The 19,918-nt window shown below is 40.8% G+C and overlaps 1 protein-coding gene across 1 annotated transcript in view; it reads left to right on the top strand.

Moving 5' to 3' along the window:
- The first annotated feature begins 4,878 nt into the window (after window positions 1-4,878).
- Window positions 4,879-19,918, top strand: part of LOC132829242 (uncharacterized) — a 29,798-nt gene continuing 14,758 nt past the window's right edge. The window contains exons 1-4 of the mRNA XM_060846613.1: window positions 4,879-5,545; window positions 9,736-9,832; window positions 11,973-12,097; window positions 19,464-19,527. Of these exons, the coding sequence (XP_060702596.1) occupies window positions 4,879-5,545; window positions 9,736-9,832; window positions 11,973-12,097; window positions 19,464-19,527 (953 nt within the window). The remainder of the gene's footprint in view (window positions 5,546-9,735; window positions 9,833-11,972; window positions 12,098-19,463; window positions 19,528-19,918) is intronic.

Below are 19,918 nucleotides of genomic sequence, written 5' to 3' on the forward strand. Positions count from 1 at the left end.
TCCTGGAGATGTTGGAGTCTGTCCTGAAAACAACAAATGCTGCAGATTATAGCGGGGCAGGCAACATTCATGGAGATACAGAGCAAGCTAACGTTTTGAGTCTGGATGACTAGTTGGGGGTAGCAGATGTTTGTGGAGATGGTGATGTAGAGTGCTGGTGGAGAAAAGATGTTGATAGTTCAGATGAAGTGACCTGAATGTGAAAATGCCAGATCAATGGTCTGTCCCCTGACAGGTTTGAAAGGACAGACAGTCCCCATGGGTTGGTGTGGGAAAGAGTTGAGAGATGATAATAGAATGTAACAAGCTGAAAGGGAAAAAATGGGAGTTCATTGACAATTTGAAGATGTTGAACTCAATATTAAGTCTAGTAGGTTGTAAAGTACCTAGTCTGAAATGTTTCAGAAATGTGTTAAATTCATAAATAGTAAGAATTTAAAACTGAAAATAAGGTTTGTAGGAGTTTTATAGGTACTGGTTCAGATTTTAAACAGACTAATTGCAGTGGGCCCTCACAGAAGGAAGAAGTTACATTTAAGGAGATGAAGGAAATGTGAAGCTTAATTTGTCAATTGAAGTGCTTATTTACATTAACAACTAGAGTAGATGCTAGTTTTGATGTATTGGAGCTGACCACAATGACATAACATCTTAAAGTCCTGAATGTTTTAAACACAAACAAAACACTACTGTAAATATAACAGGATAAATATTTGGTTTTTGCTGTTGTTCCTCATTCAAGATCCACATAATAGCTGCACAGATCATTCAAATGTTGCAGAAAAGCAATAATAGGTGGAATTACTCCCAAAACATTGGAGATCCCCTATAAAGCAGAGAAAGTACACATTCAGAGCAAGTACTTGAACTTTTGCAGAAACAAAGCAGGGTTTTGCTGTTTTATTGTTTTGCTGTTTTATTGCTCAGTGACTCCCTGCTATGCTGTCACTTTGCTGACCCTGACGAGAGCTAAAAGCCAAAATCTTGCACTGAAGCTACAATTAATTGTTTGCTTGATGCTTTAAATGTGAGCTTACAGCTCCACAGGGGTTTTCATTTCACCTCAAAACAGGTTCTGGTAAAACTAAAAGAGTTAACCACACGTTTACACCGAAACTTGGCAATTAAAATTCTGCCCTATTCCTGCTTTCTGTCATTTACCATAATGTTTGAGATACTGAAGTCTCTGTCCTTCCTTTTTTCTTCCAGTTTATACCCATCATGCCACACTGGAAATTAAGCCATGCTAACCCCGGAGTTGTGAAGAAGTAAAATGTTTTATAGAAGTATGCAAAATTACCCAATTTTTCAACCCAGGTTAACAGACTGCACTGATCACATTTCTGTACTTAACAAGAAAATGATTTATTACAAGCAAAAATTCTAGGTACACACAAACAATTATAAATGCTGTCATACAACCTTTTCAACCCTCTTATAAAACTTCATCTATATGTTTATACAGATAGGCACACAAAAAAAATTGGTGTTATGGATGGAGGGAAAAACTGAGAAGGAAGTTCAATGATCCCTGTCCCCTGGGTTCTCAATTCTTCCCCCATATTTTTAGTATTACTGGGATGTTTTAAGTACTTTTCATTATAAAGATTGGTGCAAAGTATCTGTTTAACTCTTCTGCCATTTCCTTGTTCCCCACAATCATCTCCCAAATTCATTTATTTTCCTTGACCTCTTTTTTTTTATATATTTGAAGAAGCTCCTTGTGTCAGTTTTTATATTCCTTCCTAGTTTGCCTTCATAGGTTTTTTTTGTCTTTATAATCTTTTGAGTCTTCCTTTACTGGAGTCTACACATCCCAGTTGTCAGGACTATCACTGGCTCTTGCCTCCTGATGTGTTTTTCCTTTCAACTTAATATTCTCCTTAACTCCCTTGGTTGAGTCTTGGTTGATTTATCCCTCTCAGAATCTTTCCTCCTTACTGAGGTTTATTTTTGCTAACTCGGTAGTCAACATCACGAGTGGGAAAAGATGTAATAACAGAACATAGACAATATTAATCGAACTGAACAAAGCCAGCATGAAGGAAAAATTATGTTTAACAAATTTACTGAGTGCTTTGAGGATGTTAGTTAGAGGGAAATCAGTGGATGAGTGTATTTGGATCCGAAGAAGGCTTTGATAAGGCTCCACATAAAAGGGTGGGGTAAAAATTAAAACACATGGGATGGGTGTAATAGATCAGCATGAATTGAGAATTGTTTGACAGATAGGAGACAAAGAGTGAGAGTAATGTTTTTTTTCCTGAGTGGCTGGCAATGGTAGTGGCACTGGTGCTTGAGATCAGTGCTGGGGGCCCCAGCTATTCATGATATATATCAATGACATGGATGAGGGAACCAAATGCAACATTTCCAAGTCTGCTGATGACAAAACTAAATAGAATTGAAAGTTGTGAGGGGATGCAATGAGCTTCAAGGTGATTTGGACAAGGTGAGTGAGTGAGCAATGGTAGATGTAATACAAACATCTAAATGTGAAATATACAGTTTGGTGTGAAAAATAGAAAGAAAGAGTATTATTTAAATGGTTATATTTTGGGAAATATGGATGCAAAAGCAGATCTGGGTGCCTGAATACACTAGTCAGCTTACAGTTTACAATTCTTCCAAGTTTTGTATCATGTACAAGTTTTCAAGTTGTTCCCTGCACACCAACATGCAGATCACTCATCTATATCAGAAAAAACAAGGGTCACAATATCAATTCCTTGGAAACTCCAGTACAACCTTCCTCTAGCCAATGAATATCCATTGATATTTACTCTTAGTTTTCTGTCACTCTGCTAATTTTGTAACCATGTTGCTACTGTCCCTTTTGAACCAGGAACTATAACTTTGCTCACAAGTCTATTGTGTGGCACTGTATCCGACCCCGGCTGGTACACCATACCAACAGTGTTAACCTCATCGAGACCTTCCATTATCTCTTTCGGAAACTCTAGCAAGTTATTAAACAAGATTTCCCCTTTAGACATCTGTGCTATGCTTCCAAATCTACCTACCTTTTTCCATGTGATTACTAATTCTATCTGAAATAATTATTTCTCAAGGTTTCCCCGTCACCACTATTAAACAGACAGGTCTATATTGCTAGGAATACCCTTACCACCCTTCTTAAACAAGGCCACGGTGTTTGCAATTCTCCAGTCTCTGACACATTCCCCAAGTCTAGGGAAGATGGAAAGATTGTGGCCAGTGCCCCAGCATTTTGTACCTTCATACCCTCATTTCCTTCAAGATCCTTGCATGCATCTCATCCAGTCTCAGTGCCTTGTCAACTTTAAATTGAACTAAGATTTCTTTCTTAACAACTTTGATCAAAGTTTCCAGTTCTCTCACCATGGCATGAGCAGCATCCTTTTTTTAAAAATAAAGACAGATGCAAAGTATTCATTTAACGCCTCCACCATGCCCCTGCCTCCATGTTTCTATTCCCTTTTTGCTCTCTGATTGGCCCTACATTTATTCTTTTTTTTACCATTCCTATTATGTCTATGTCTTTCAAAAACTTTGGGATACCTCTTTGTGGTAGCAGCTAATCTTAAAAAATTCTGGTAGTTTGTTTTTAGAAGGTGCATCAGTGCCTTCCACAGTTTTTAGTTTTTAATACAGTTCTATGTCAATTTGAGAACATAATCCAAAAATACAGAAAAATAAAAAAGGTACAGCCTTTGCATATGATCTTCTAAGTGTATTTTTTAAAGTTGAAAACTATTAAAGCCCATGATAATAAATTATCATTGTGTGGATAAATTTGGAAATTGTGATCTTTGCTGTTATTGCAGCACACTGATGTTTTTTTTCTGGTTGTGACCATAACCCCCATTACAACACAGCAGGTTGGAATAAATTAGACAAGTGTGATTTCTTGTCCTTGTGGTTTGTGTTAGAATCACAGAATCCCTGCTGTGCAGAAAGTCCATTGAGTCCACATCAAATCTCAAAAAGCATCTCACCCAGATCCAGCCTCCTACTTGTAAGCCCACATTTATCCTGGACACCACAGACAATTTAGCATGGCCAATCCACCTAATGTGCACATCTTTGGACTGTGGGAGCACCTGGTAGAAACTCACACAGACACAGGGAGAAATATGCAAATTCCACACAGACAGTTTCCCAAGGTTGGAATTGAACCTGAGTCCCTAGTGCTGTGAGGTAGCAATGATAACCACTGAGCCACCATGCATTTTGTTGTTGCTGCTGGTTTAAGCTTTAGCACTTTTCTAAATGAACAAAATTACAATCAATTCTCTTAACTCTAACCTCATACATCAAACAAACTGTTCCATTTGAGAAAGCTCAGTTTAGTCTCTGCTTTACACTTCCCACTTCAGGGCTCAAACCGACCATTTCAATTGTTTTCTTACTTCCAAGCATATTTTTCTTGTCTTTTCTGAAATACAGCAGTGTCTACACTTGTCCTCCATCAGCTGTACAACATGTTTGGATGTCCTAAGGTTATGAAAGACACTGTGGAAATGCAAATCTTGTTTTCTTCATTTTAACAATAAATATGTTTCCTTTGAATGCTTTAACAGTAATTGTAACTGTCTGACTTGCTGGTTTATTTTGGGTTCATTGGATTAACTAACTATTACCACAACTTGACCCATATATATTGTTAAATGTCAATGGCCGTGATAAGGCTCACAGCCTGTGGTTATGTTTATCGTAACTGCATCACAGGCCACTGTGTAGAATGCGGATTGCATTTTGTGGTTGGTTGAAGCTGCACGTTTCTTTGTGTTCTGTTCTCAAACACATATCGATCATTTCTGGAGGAGAGCCGGGTGAGTTTGTGAGAGTTTGTTTGTCTATGTGCCTCAGTCAGAGAAAGAAGAATTAAGCGGCTTCATGGCAAAGTTTAACCCCAAGGTATTTGACAGTGATGTGCATCGCAAGCAGGGTTCTGCTGTTCCAGTCACAACTCAGTCTACTTTCAGCGAAAGCCTGTCACCCAAAGCCGTAACTAAGGGAGGGCTTCCTCTCAGACTGGACAGTAACATCAATGTCTTCAAACAGGAAGACTGTAAACCAACCTCAGGCTTCAAACCAGGAGCTCAACCAGGAATGAGAAGTCAAGTGGCTTTGAAATTTTTATCTGATGTCTCAAAGGCTCCGCAGACTGAGAAGGAACGTAGCAGCATTTGCACCGTGGGATCTACTCCTCTTCTCACTAACACTGGAGGTCACCAGGGATTTCCTGACACACCGTGGCCATGCCAAGACTCTGCAACAGGGCCTAGCAGCAAGACTGAGGCCTTGCGGCAAAACCTAATGCTGAAGTTACAGCCTGCTAGCTCAGGAAACTGGAAGAATTACCAGGTGCCTGGGGTCAGATATCCGGTGAGTCAGAGAAAAGAAACTGCAGACAAAGATCTTATGATCCCCAAACAAAGAACTCTCCCATCCATGACTAGGCCAATGCCAGTGAAACCACACCGTCCACCTAGAGTCAACCTACAGAAGTACCAGAGAGAGACAGAAACTCGGTCTGTTACATCATCGGTGCTCCCACTAGGTATGGACCACATAATTGTCCAATAACTGTGAATTAAATGATTAATGTCATACAAAAAGATGGTTTGTCATTGTACAATAGAGAAAAAAAACCTCCAGATGCAGGAACTTTGAAACAAGATCAGAAAGTGCTAGAGAAACTCAGTAGGTCTACCCCTCATCTGTAGAGGGAAAAGAAGTTCCAGCTCTGTCGAAGGGTCATCACTGGACTCAAAACGTTAACTGTTTTCCTGTCTGCAGAGGATCTGCTGATTTTCTTCTGTCCTTTCTGTCTTAGTTTGCCATGTACATGATGAATAATGTACATTTAACACTTTAATTGAAACAGATTATTATATGGAAGGTACTAGATTACTATTGTTATTGTTGGGGATCCATTAACCCATTCCTGTTTCCTTATCTCTGTTATCCATCTCCTGTCCTCCTCTCCACCTCACCCTCTTCTCCATTCTCCCACTTCCTCTGCATAATCCTCCTAACCTGACCTCTCATTTATCTTAACTTTGGACATCCCTTGCTCTTGACTCCTAAAGTGCTACTTCAGGGAAATTGAGCAATTGGCTTAAAGCAATTCAGTCACATTGACAGGCAGTTGGTTAGGGAGCAGAGAGCCTAAAGCATCCGTGCAGTAGTGTGACTAACCTCTGATCTTGGTTGTAATAAATGGGAGGACGCCATTCCATTCTCCCAGTTTCTCCGTTGCATCTGTTTGATGATGCTACCTTCCAAGCAACTTTTCTGTATGGTTCTCCTTTTTTTTAAGATTAGATTACTTGCAGTGTGGAAACAGGCCCTTCAGCCCAACAAGTCCACACCGACCCGCCAAAGCACAACCCACCCATACCCCTACATTTACCCCTTTACCTAACACTACGGGCAATTTATCCTGGTCAATTCACCTGACCCGCACATCTTTGGACTGTGGGAGGAAACCGGAGCACCTGGAGGAAACCCACGCAGACACGGGGAGAATGTGCAAACTCCACACAGTCAGTCGCCTGAGTCGGGAATTGAACCCGGGTCTCCGGCGCTGTGAGGCAGCAGTGCTAACCACTGTGCCACCCACTGTGGATTCCCTCCAACCTTATCGACAAGGCCTTCAACCATGTCTATCATATTTCTCTCCCTTCTGCCCTCCTCACTTCTCCTCCCTCTTGGAATGAAGGTAGCATTTTCCTTCTGTTTATCTTCCTTCCCATCAGACTCCATATTTAAAAGATCATTTCCCTCTATTTCTGCTATCTCTATCATGGTGCCAATCACAAATACATCTTCCTCTCTTTTAAGGTCCATGGTGAAGAAGATATGGTAGGGTCAGGAAATTAATGGAGGACATCAGAAATATCACAGAAGTAGATGGGGAGAGAGTGGATAGAGGAGAAAATATTGAGTCAAGATAGGAAGAAAGCAATTCAGTGGGCCAACACCAGGCTGGAAGGACTGGTCCACCAGGGCAGTCTTCTTCATGCATTTTGGGACGGAGGAAGAAATGAACTGCACGATGTTGGATAACTATGAAGCGGGAGGCTGTTGTGGTCGATTATCTTATGAAATAATCTCAGGAGCTGAGAGGTACCGGTCAGCAATCACTTAATGAACCAATTTCAGGAAAGTCCACTTTAGAAAGGAATCTAAGGGAGCACTCTAATTCAACTAGGATTCAGTAGAGTTTATATATTGCAAGTCATGGAGACAGTACATTAGTTGAATTCTGAAGTGGTCTGTTTTACACAAACACTTTGTTTATCACACATTCTAAAAGTGGCAAGGCGCTCGTTACCCCTGGGTCTCACCACTCCCTATCTTCCCACCAAAGCTAGTTCCTCATTCCCATCTGTGAGTAAACTCCTCTGCTTTGTTTTCCTTTGTGTAGTACAGGGGTCACCCGCACTATCAATTTCCAAATAAGGCCTCAGGGTTGATGCTGGTTCAGAGACGTTGCATTTTCACGGAAACTCTGCCTGTCTGTTGCATCAGCATCGAAGTGTGCTTATACGGTTTAACTAACTTTTCTTTTAAACTGACTCGTAATTGAAAAATGAGTCTTAAATGATTTATAAAGTTACTTAAAACTCTCTAGCTCACTCTAATCCCAGCTGAAAATTCAAGTGGACTTATGGGTTAACTCATGTCATACCCAAATTGCCCCAATAGGGGAAAATCATCAGAAACAATAAGCTTAAGATTATAATAAGGTTAAGATATAACAACAATAGGACTGTTTGGGAAACAATGGAGATAAGAGCAAATATTGGAGAGAAGATGTTCAACCGCTGTCACATAGAACTCAGTTTGCCAGACAGAACGGCATCCTCTTTATCAGAAGGCTTGATAACAGTCTTAAGCTTAAACCTGAGAGAACAGAGTATGCAGCAGGTTCAGAGGGCTACATGTTAGAGAGCGATCAAGGACAGCAAAGAATTTGAGACTTGTATAGGAGATTGGTTAGACCATACCTGGTACATTACTGGTCTCCTTATCTCAGGAAAGATATAATTGTCACAAAGGGAGCATAAAAACGATTCACCAGACTTGTTCCCAGGATGGTAGGGCTGTCTAATGAAGAGGGATTGGGCAAACGGAGCCTGTATTATCTAGAGTTTCAAAGAATGAGAGGCAATCTCATTGAAACCTACAAAATACTGAAGCAGATTGACATAGTAGATACAGGTAATATATATGCCCTGATTTGGGAATCGAGAACCTGGGGGCACAATTTAGAAAGGGGAATAATGCCACTTAAGTCACAGATAAGAACAACCTTTGGATTTCTGTACCACGGAGGACTGTAGAAACTCAGTCTTTGAGTATATTTAAATGTGGAGATTGATAGATTTCTGATGATGAGTGGAAAACAGGATAATGATGATGAGGTGAGTAAAAGGCATTCAAGTATTCAATCAACAATGATCTTATTGAATGGTAGAGTAGGGTCGGTGGACTGAATGGCTTAATCATATTCCGATGTGATTTTGTTCCTACAAGATGGACAATTTCACACCAAAGTTCTCAATGAAAAGTTCAAGAGAGGATAAGAATCCAGTTGGATTGAGAATACTGGATATGGTGAAAGGATCCATTCAGTAGGGGGAGGACATTGGTCCAAAGAAATCATCATGGAAGGAAAGATAGAGTCATAAACATGTACAGCATGGAAACAGATCCTTCAATCCACTCATCCATACCCACCAGATATCCTAACCTAATCTAGTCCCATTGGCCAGCACTTGGCCCATATCACTCTAAACCCCTTCCTAATCGTATACCCATCCAAATGCCTTTTAAATGTTGTAATTGTACCAGCCTCAACCGCTTCCTCTGGCAGCTCATTCCATATATGCATCATCTTCTGCGTGAAAAGGTTGCCCCTTAGGTCCCTTTTATATCTTTCCCCTCTGACTCTGAACCTATGACCTCTAGTTCTGGACTCCCCCACCCCAGGGAAAAGACTTTGTCTATTTACCCTATCCATGCCCCTCATGATTTTATAAACCTCTATAAGGTCACCCTCTAGCCTCCAACGCTCCAGGAAAAACAGCCCCAGTCTGTTCAGCCTCTCCCTATAGCTCGAACCCTCAATCCTGGCAACATCTCACCATGAGGCTTCCCACCAAGATGTCCAAACCCTGAGAAGTTTACCAAAGGTTTCCAAGACCTGTCCAACTCAATGAAAACTCTGCGGGTCACAAAATACAAATTGTCACTCAATATGCTAATGGTGACCCCAACATTACCGGCTATATGTATGGGGTAGCAAATGAAAAACTGAAACTTAATCTCACCCCAAAGTGAAGCTTGTAGTGACAGCGGGGTTTTGGTGGGGGGGGGCTTTGAGAGTTAAAGTGTATGATCTCACAACTGATTTCTGATTCCCAACTTTTTAAATTTAAATTTTCCATGTTTAGATCTCTTCCTGGTTCACCCACTTTATCCCACAGCCTCTTCAATCTTTATATCCTTTCCCACACCTAATTCTTGATCCCATTTCTGTGGAACTCTCCAATGTCAAAATCAAACTCGAAACCTATCTATTCAAGCAAGGTTTCTGTCACACTCTTTACCTTGCTACTTCATGAAAGCATGTCATACCCCCAGCTAGTCAGTGTGAAGCATTTTGTTATTCTGTTGTTAATGTCGATTATTATAATAATAACTGACTGGCTATTGTCTGGGATCTTCCCATTTCTACAGCAGTCCAGCCACATGCTCATCACCTGTTCATACCTCTGTCTCCAGAAGATATTCAGAACGCCCACCTACAAATCGTGAAAAATAACAGACAGCCCATGTGAGTATTCACCCTGTGTTATTGGGCTTCATTACAGGAGAACCACTCTATCAGCAAGGAAAGCGATACAATCAAGAAAAGAGCGACTCTTAGTAACAAGAGCAGGTCAGGCAATATCAGAGGAGCAGGATAGTCAACGATTCAGGCACAAGCCCTTCATCAGGAATGTGGAGGGGGAAGGGGGCTGAGAGATAAATAGGATGTGGGGCGGGGTTGGGGGCAGGCAATAGGTGGATGCAAGTGGGAGGTAATTGTGGTAGGTCAGTGGGGAGGGTGGAGCGGATGGGTGGTAAGAAAGATGGACAGGTAGGACAGATCAAGAAGGCAGTGCCGAGTTGGATGGTTTGGATCTGGGATGAGATGGGAGGAGGGTAGATGAGGAAACTGGTGAAGTTGACGTTGATGCCATGTGGTTGTAGGGTCCTGAGGTGGAAGGTGAGGCATTCTTCCTCCAGCTGGCAGGTGGCTTTGATTTGGAGCGTGGAAGAGGCCCAGGATTTGTATGTCCTTGGCAGAGTGGGAGGGGGAGTTAAAGTTATAGTCACAGAGCGATGGGTTGTTTGGTGCATCCCAGAGATGTTCCCTGAACCACATAAACACCCACCTTCTCTATGAAAATTAATGAAGGGCAACCGATGCAGAAGCTGTTAGCAATACCTTCACACCATGTACAAACTAAACAATAAATTAAGGCATCTGAACTTCTCATCATGGTCAACCATCAATTCTTTTCTTTAAGATATTCCAGTAAATGTCTTTAGGTATTGGGATAATATTTATTGTGGTTGTGAACTTGAATTATTTCCCTTACATTGTCTGCTCCCCTGCTTTAGCCATCACACAGGGTGGCTTTTAACTCCTATTATGTTGCATCTGACCCTTTCTGAACATTGGAGTGTTGGCTGTTTAAAACTTTCAGAATTACTTTTCCAAGTTTTCCAAACCACTATTCAGATTTTCACAGTTTGAGTTTGCTAAGTGGTCTCTGAGATGTGGAGAAAGTGAGGTCTGCAGATGTTGGAGATCAGAGCTGAAAATGTGTTGCTGGAAAAGCACAGCAGGTCAGGCAGCATCCAAAGAGCAGGAGATTCGACGTTTCAGGCATAAGCCCTTCTTCAGGAATATGCCCGAAATGTCGAATCTCCTGTTCCTTGGATGCTGCCTGACCTGCTGCGCTTTTCCAGCAACACATTTTCAGCTCATCTCTGAGATGTGGACAAGCTTCTTGTTTACATTTTTGTGTCGACTGTCTTGTACTCCATGCATTTGGATGTAGCACACTTTACTTTTTAGAAAGAAAAGGATAAACTTACTTTTCCAGTGCAGAAATGATGGGCTGAATGGCCTCGTTCAATGCCAATAACTATCATATGCTTCTATAAAGCCTTACACAGTCACAGCATGTTCCAAAGCTTTCTGACCAATGAAGTAGTTTAAGTTTGAAATAACAATGGAACTGTGGCAGTCAATTTGCGCACAGCAAGATGCCACAAACAGCAAGATGGTAATGATACACAATCTGTTTTAGGGGTTGGTTGGTGAATACATATTGCTAAGGAACAAGAGAGAAATCCTTAACACCCTTAAATATTTTGAAGGCTTTTACAGTGGAGCAGCAGGCGGGGCCTCAGTTGAATGGTCCAGGTAAAAGATGACATTTCTGATAGCGCAGCATGGCGCTGTACTGCTCAGCAGTGTCAGCCTAGATAATCAGCTCAAATCTCTGGAGTGGGACTTGGAAGTCCATTAGCATCTGACGTGATCATATTGAATGGCGGAGCAGGCTTGATGGGTTGAGTGAACTACTCCTGCTCTTATTTTCTATGTTTGTGATCAGATTGGTAATGGTACAATTTAGAGAGGCCTGGTTAAAGAAATATCAAATGTCATTTTGTCTGGCTCCAGAAACACTGAGTATCTTGGCCTGTAATTGCAGAGTATTGAACAGTTACTGCTTAGAAGGAGACCATTGGGCTCATAGTGTCTGGACCGACTCTCTGCAAGAGCCGTCTTACTCCTAGCCTATTCTGAGTGCTAATGGAAGGCCACTGACCTGAAATGTTAACTGTGATTCTCTCTCTACAGTTGGCTGATATGTATTATTGGAGTCTCAGGTTCCTCTGATTGTCTTTGTCTCCAGGTGTCAGCAACAAGAACAGAATGAATATGATGATGTGGAGCCAGTGGGGATAGTTGGGAAGAAGCTGAAGGGACTCAATATCCATCCCCCAATCCCACCTTTCAAACCAGACAGCATGATGGAAGGTATTGAAGCTCGTTAAGAGCACAGTTCGAACTTGATAGTGATTGTCTCCATTCCTCCTTTATAATGATTGGTGTTTTAAAATAAAGTGAGAACATTGCATGTGCTTTAATATTAACCTTCCAAAGTTCTTTCATTTCAGGGACATTTTGTTTCAACTGGAAAATTGTGCACTGCACTCCAATATTTAAGAAAAATGAGACAGAAAAACGAGGGAGTTATTGACCAGCTAACCTAACATCTTTATAATACTTTGTAGAATCTGTATGTACTCACCAATTTTTGTATCATCCGGGATTTGGGTTCTCATACTCTACCCCTCCCAGAAGTCATTGATACAAATGTTAAATAATTGAGGCTCTGGGACTAATCCTGGTGGCATTCCACTAGCTATAATCTTTCCAACCTGACAAAGATCCATTAATCTTGACTCTCTGCCTTCTATGTATTAACTAATCCTCAATCTATGATAATTTATTACCCCCAACACCTAGCTTACAAAGAAACATTTTGTGAGGCATCATATCAAATGATTTTTGAAATTCAAATATGTTACATTGTAACCAACTCTGCTTGTCACAGAACTCTAGAAAATTTGTCAAAAATAATTTCCTTTCAGCAAAACCATGATTGTGATTGTGCTGAGATTTTCCAAATGTCCAGATACTCCTTCTTTAATAATGGACACTAGCAATTTCTCCACAATAGATGGCTAACTGACTAATAGTTTCTTGCTTTCTGTCACCCTCCCTTCTTGAAATTTGTCAGTTTTCAATCCACTGGAACTCTCCTGGAATCCAATCAGCTCTAGAATATCTTGATCAATGCCACCACTATCTCTACTGGCTGTTTCTTTAAAGCCCTTGGACCCAGGTCACCTGTTGACTCACCTGCTTTTAGTTCCATTTGTTTGTAAAATACTTTGTCCCTCATGATAGAGACTGTCACAAATCTTTTCCTCCAGAAGTACATTGTTTATCTGATATCTTTGGAATGTTTACAGTGTCCTCCATCACCCTTCAACATAAAATACTGGTTCAAAGTGTTCGTTGTTTCACTATCTCCAGTTATCATTTATTCAGAAACGCTCTCTAAGTGTCCCACATTCACTTGTTATGTACCCATACAAACTCTTTTGCTTGTCTTTATATTTCTTACCAATTTGCTTTCATAATTGATTTTTGCTGTTTTTATTAGCTTTTTGGTCATCTGTTGATGGTTTCTAAAACATTTCCAATCCTCTTGCTTACCACTAATTTTCTCTACTTTGCCTTAGTTGTTAATTGACCGCACTTGTTAACCACAGATGATTCATCCTTCTCATCAGATGCTTCTTTTTGACTGGAATAAAGTTTTGCTGAGCAGTATGAAATATCTTCTTAAAATATCTGTTATTGTTCATCCACTTATCTTCCTTTTAATCTTTTTCTCCAGTTCACTTTAGACTATCATAGAGTCATAGAGATGTACAGCATAGAAACATTCCCTTTGGTCCAACTTGTACATACCAACCAGATATCCTAACCAAATCTAGTCCCATTTGCCAGAGGCCTTTTAAAATGTTGCATCCTCCACCATTTCCTTTGGCAGCTTATTCCATACACGCACCATCCTCTGTGTGAAATAGTTGCCCCTTATTTCTCTTTCAAATCTTTCCCTTCTCACCCTAAACCTATACCACCCCAGGAAAAATACTTTGTCTATTTATCCTATCCATGCCCCTCATGATTTTATAAACCTCTAGAAGGTCACCCCTCAGCCTCCGATGCTCCAGGGAAGGTGATGGCTGTGTGGGACTTGGTATAAGTTGGGATGACAGCAAGAGTTTTTGACCAGCTCAAAGTTATCAAGTCCATATTATCCTAACGTGAAACAATGGAACCTGTAGATGACTCTCACCAATGACTCCTTTCCCTTGCTATTCCTTACTTCAACCACTAATTTCATATGATGATCGATTGCGCATATATCATTACTCACCTCTATACCACTATCTTCCTGTTTTAAGCAAAGGCACACCAATTCCTTTTCCTTTTAGCCTAATCTTCCAGAACAGCAAATTCTGAGTTCTGGTCACCCTGCAAGCATATCTTTGCAATAGTTATCAAGTCATATTCATTTATTTCTATTTCTGCATCTCCTTATCGATACACCTCTGTACTGCATTCATGGGATGAGAGTGTGGCCGGCTGGGCCAGCATTTATTGCTCATCCCTAATTGCCCAGAGGGTAGTTAAGAATCAACCACATTGCTGTGGGCCTGGAGTCACATGTAAGCCAGACCAGGTAAGGATGGTGATTTCCTTCCCTAAAGGACGTTAGTGAACCAGATGGGTTTTTCCTGACAATTGACAATGGATTCATGGTCATCATTAAGACTCTTAAAAAAACAGATATTTGTTGAATTCAAATTCCACCATAAAGTTTTGCTGAGCAGTAAGATTTAAACCGGGTCCCCAGAACATTACCAGAGTCTCTGGATTAATAGTCGAGCAATAATACCACTAGGCCATTGCTTCCTAGTGGTCTCTGCTACTAATTAATTTAAAGCCCAATCTACAACTTTAGTTTCTGATTCACCAGAACACTGGTCCCTGTTATGACCAGGGATAGCAAGCCAAACAAAATCAGCCTCACTAACACTGGATTTGCAACACAGTGAAATTAAAACATTGAACAGCATTAAAATTGCACAATTGTTCCTATCCAGACTTTACAAGTAATATATCTTGGACACCAAGTTTTTAGCTTAAAAAAAATTAACAATTTACTATTAACAACGTGACTCTAGCAGAATATAGATAAACAACATAATATAATTAATGTCTACGATGTAAATTTTTTTTGGTCATAACCTCCCCCCACTCAGACACAGACAGACACAATTAAGTGACAAATTTTAAAAAGGAAATAAAAGAACTGAAATTTGTCAGTTTAATAACTGTTTCAAATGATAGATACCAAGCTTTCATAAAATTCTTGGAATATGGGTTGTTCACAGGCAAATCAATCTGTATATCTTGTTTGAATTCCAAATTCACCAGTTAATGCAAACAGTTTCAATGGACTTCTAGAAATATTTACTTAATCCTTAAAGACTGGGATTCTTTTCTCAGAATATTCAACAATTTGATAACTGGAGACAAACTAAAGAGAGTTAGAGAAAGAGCAAAACAATTGGGGTAGCACAGTAGCGCAGTGGTTAGCACTGCTGCCTCACAGCACCAGGGTCCCAGTTTGATTCCAGCCTTGGGTGACTGTCTGTGTAGAGTTTACACGTTCTCCTCGTGTCTGCGTGGTTTTCCTCCGGGTGCTCAGGTTTCCTCCCACAGTCCAAAGATGTGCAGGTCAGGTGAATTGGTCATGTTAAATTACCCATAGTGTTAGTCAGCAGGAAATGGGTCTGGGTGGGTTACTCTTCGGAGGGTTGGTGTGGACTAGTTGGGTCGAAGGGCCTGTTTCCACAATGTAGAAAATCTAAAAAAGACGTACCATCTCTAGAAGTCTCCAAAAATCACATTGCCTCCTGCTAAACAAGTAAGAACCAATTTTATCGTGATTTATTATCTTTTCAATCAACAATTTCGGTGGTTGGCTAGTTCGCCTTGTCCTTCCTTGATTGACCAATTTAACATCCAACTAATTGCCAATCTTGAGCATAGCAACCACTCAGTGATGGTGCATCAGCAGTGTCCTTAGATGAATAATTAAGCTGCATTATTTTTCAGAAAAGTTCTGAACTGAAAACATCTGTCTTTCCTCTCTTCACTTTTAAAACAAGCTGCTGTTTGAAGTCCAAATCTTAACTTCAACTCATAGTTCCAAACCAAAAAGATAAGGAAAATAAAAGTAAAATAGTGGTTGTCTCTACACGCTTCCACCCTTTACAAATGAAATTCCATTTCAAAAATACTTTATATGACAAAGTTAGTCATACTTAAATGGCAAAGATATGCAAGTTAGATGGATTAGCCATGCTAAATTGTCCATATCATTCAGGTATGTGTAAGTTAGGTACATTAGCCACGGGAAATGTAGGGTTACAGGGATAGGGTAGGGGGATGGGTCTGGGTGGGTTACTCTTTGGAGGGTCAGTGTGGAATTGTTGGGCCAAATGGCCTGTTTCCATCCTATAGGAATTCTACGATGTTTTTATAAAATAAACTAAAATCTCGCAGCCATTCAATTAGAGTCATAGAGATGTACAGCATGGAAACAGACCCTTCGGTCCAACCTGTCCATGCCGACCAGATATCCCAACCCAATCTAGTCCCACCTGCCAGCACACAGCCCATATCCCTCCAAGCCCTTCCGATTCATATACTCTTAAATGTTGCAATTTTCCAGCCTCCACCACATCCTCTGGCAGCTCATTCCCTCTGCGTGAAAAAGTTGCTCCTTCGGTCTCTTTTATATCTTTCCCCTCTCAATCTAAACCTATGCCCTCTAGTTCTGGACTCCCCACCATAGGAAATGACTTTGCCTATTTATCCTATCCATACCCCTGATAATTTTGTAAACCTCTATAAGGTCACCCTCAGCCTCTGACGCTCCAGGGAAAGCAGCCCCAGCCTGTTCAGCCTCTCCCTATAGCTCAAATCCTCCAACCCTGGCAACATCCCTGTAAATCTTTTCTGAACCCTTTCAAGTTTCTTCTTTCCAATAGATTCTTAATTGCTACACAACTTTTCTTTTGGTTACATTCTTAATTTTCAGACAGTTTACATTAGGGATAAAGCACCAACAATTAACATAGAAAAATAACAGGCAAAATATATCCCAATGAAGCCCATTCGAGCGGAACAGATCTTTCTTTCACCATTGTAGTGCCAATGCCCCATGAATAAAAACCCATTTTTCCTACAAGCAGATTGTAATCCCATTGAACGTTTTTCCTGGTCCTCCCCATGTCATGGGTATCTACAAGGACTACAACATGGATCCTTCCCCTTCAACTCCAAGTTCCTCTCCTGCTCTGGGAGAGATGTCCTGAACCTTGACACCAATTTGGCAACAGAGCCATTGGGACTCTCTGACTTTACGCAGAGAACAGTATCTACTCCCCTAACTATACAACCCATTACTACTTCATTTCTCTTTTCTTTCCCCTCTTGAATTGCATTCTGGACCACGGTGCTGTGGTCAGTTTGCTCATGCTTCTTGTAGTCTCTGCCCTTATCCACACCAGCAGCATGAACCTCATACCTCATATAACAGCACTGGCTAAACTCGGGATCCCAATACCCCCCTCCACGCACCTCTGTTCTAATAATGGACCAAAAATGATGTTATTAATGTAAGAGATAGGGCTGTCTCCTGGAATACTGTATCCAGGTAACTCTCCCCCTCCCTGATGTGAGCCAAAGTTCCTTGAATAGCCAATACTTGCTGGAGATGCGGTTACTGTAGCTCACACCAGCACCCACATTCTACATTTGGATGTTAAGTATTTTAAAAATGAATATCCTAACTTTAGCCCTTCAGTTGTAATAACATAAGGACACTTAGCCAATCAAAAGAGATATGGATGAAATTCCCACCAATCCCCTACCGATTCACCTGTTTCATCACTTTACTGCTCTGATAGCTAGGAACAGGTAAAGGAGCTCTCTGCTGTCAGGTTTTATCTCCTGCTGCTGATTGCCTCTCACATAGTGAAACAGATTAGGAGAATAGACCTATGACACTGACCTGCTGCACAATCCACCCTGCTCAGAACTGCAGAAACTAAAGGCAGAGATAGAAGGGATTTCAATTACCCTAACATTAATCGGAATATGTACACAGACGGAGGGCAAAGATAATTTTAACTTGGATTCAGAAGAATATATTTTTACTAGGATGGATAAACCCAAATAAGAAAAGAGACAGTTATCGAGTCATAGAGACATACAGCACAGGGACAGACCCTTTGGCCCAAACTGGTCCATGCCGACCAAAATGTCCACCCACGCTAACCCCATTTCCCTGCACTTGGCCCATATCCTTCTAAACCTTTCCTATCCATGTATTTATCCAAATGCCATTTAAATGTTGTTAACATACCCACCTCAACCACTTCCACTGGCAGCTCATTCCAAATGCATACGACCCTCTGTGTAACAAAGTTGCCCCTCAGGGTTCCTTTTATTCTTTCCCTTCTAACCTTAAACTGGTACCCTCTCGTCCTCGATTCCCCAGCCCTGGGAAAAAGACTGAGTGCATTCACCTTATCCATGCCTCTCATGATCTTACCCACCTCTATAAGATCCTCCTCAGTCTCCTAGGCTATAAAAAAAAGTCCCAGCTTGTCCAACCTCTCCTTATAACTCAGTCCAGGCAACATCCTTGTAAATTTCTTCTGCACTCTTTCCTGTTTAATAATATCCTTCCTATAGCAGGGTGACCAAAACTGAACATAATACTCCAACTGCAGCCTCACTAACATCCTGTACAACGGCAACATAATTTCCCAACTTCCATACTCAGTGCCCTGACTGATGAAGGCCAGTGTGCCAAAAGCCTTCTTCACTGCCTCGTCTACCTGTGACTCCACTTTGAGAGATCTGGACTTAGTGTGAGGAAATTATAAACTTAGAAGAAGTAGAGTAAGTAAAACAGCATTTTGATGGCAGTGATCATAAACCAGTTTGATTTACAGTAATTATGGAACGGAGAAATATTGATCAGAAGTAAAATTTCCAAACTAAGCTGAGATGAGGTTTGGTAAATGTGGACTGGAAACAGGTAAGTCAGTGTCAGAGCAATGAGATGTATTCAAGTGAGAAAATAGTAAAGAGACAGGGTTGCTGAGTGGGATTGGGGTGAATAGTGCTTTCTTAACTAGTGCAGAAATGAAGGACTGAATGGTCTTCCTCTACACCATTAACTTTCTCAGGTTTTATGTTTCAACTGGGCTCTGTTTGGCATTTTTCGGTCCAGTGCCTAGTGATGAAAGTTTTTTGACCAATACATGTATTTTCTAATGAACCTGTTCAGAAATGTTAGTATAAACCGCTGGTGCAGGTAAGTCTTGAACTTGTGCCTCTTGGCTCAGAGACAGTACCCTGTGTGATTTATAAAGATAGAGAACATTAATAAGCATCAGCTGAGATCGTAATACAAGGTTGATGCTGGAACATTTGGTGTTATTCTTAGATTTTTTTGTGTTGGTTTTGTACAACTAAGTGATTTGCATGGCTTTTTCAGAGAACAGTGAACAGTCAACCACATTACTGTGGGACTGGAGTTACATATAGGCCAGACCACTTCTGTCCAGATTATTATTGAGTTACAGCTCAGTTGTCATCAGACAGTACAAGAGTTGGGTAATAAACTGTGACTGAGTTATTGAAATATTTATCATGTCATGCCCTCATTGTCTTTCAGAGGAAATGTACGATGACATTACCGTGATCCCCAATGAGTTTCCTGACCCTCCACCAGAATTCAGGTAAAATATGAACTTACCCAGCTATGGAAGCTCCCAGCAGAAAGACCATATGGAAACAATTATTTAGAACACTGAACTAAATGGTGACACTGGGTTTAATCATAAACTGGGAACTGTCTGCTCACTCTGGGTACTTAGAAAGAATTTACTGTGAAAATGTATTCTCTTCCTCTCACTGTCTTTTCCTCTCTCATGTCTTGTCTCTAGCATTCAGCCCATCATGTCTGCTCTATCATTCCATGAGACCATAGCTGATCTGATCATCCTCAACTCCACTTGTCTGTCTGTCTTTTCCCCATAGCCCTTGATTCCCTTATTGATTCAAATTTATCTCAGTCTTGAAAATACTTAACGACCTATCCTCAACAGCCCTCTATCATAAAGAATTCCA

The sequence above is a fragment of the Hemiscyllium ocellatum genome, chromosome 28 (genome assembly GCF_020745735.1).
Source record: "Hemiscyllium ocellatum isolate sHemOce1 chromosome 28, sHemOce1.pat.X.cur, whole genome shotgun sequence".
Classification (NCBI taxonomy): Eukaryota; Metazoa; Chordata; class Chondrichthyes; order Orectolobiformes; family Hemiscylliidae; genus Hemiscyllium; species Hemiscyllium ocellatum.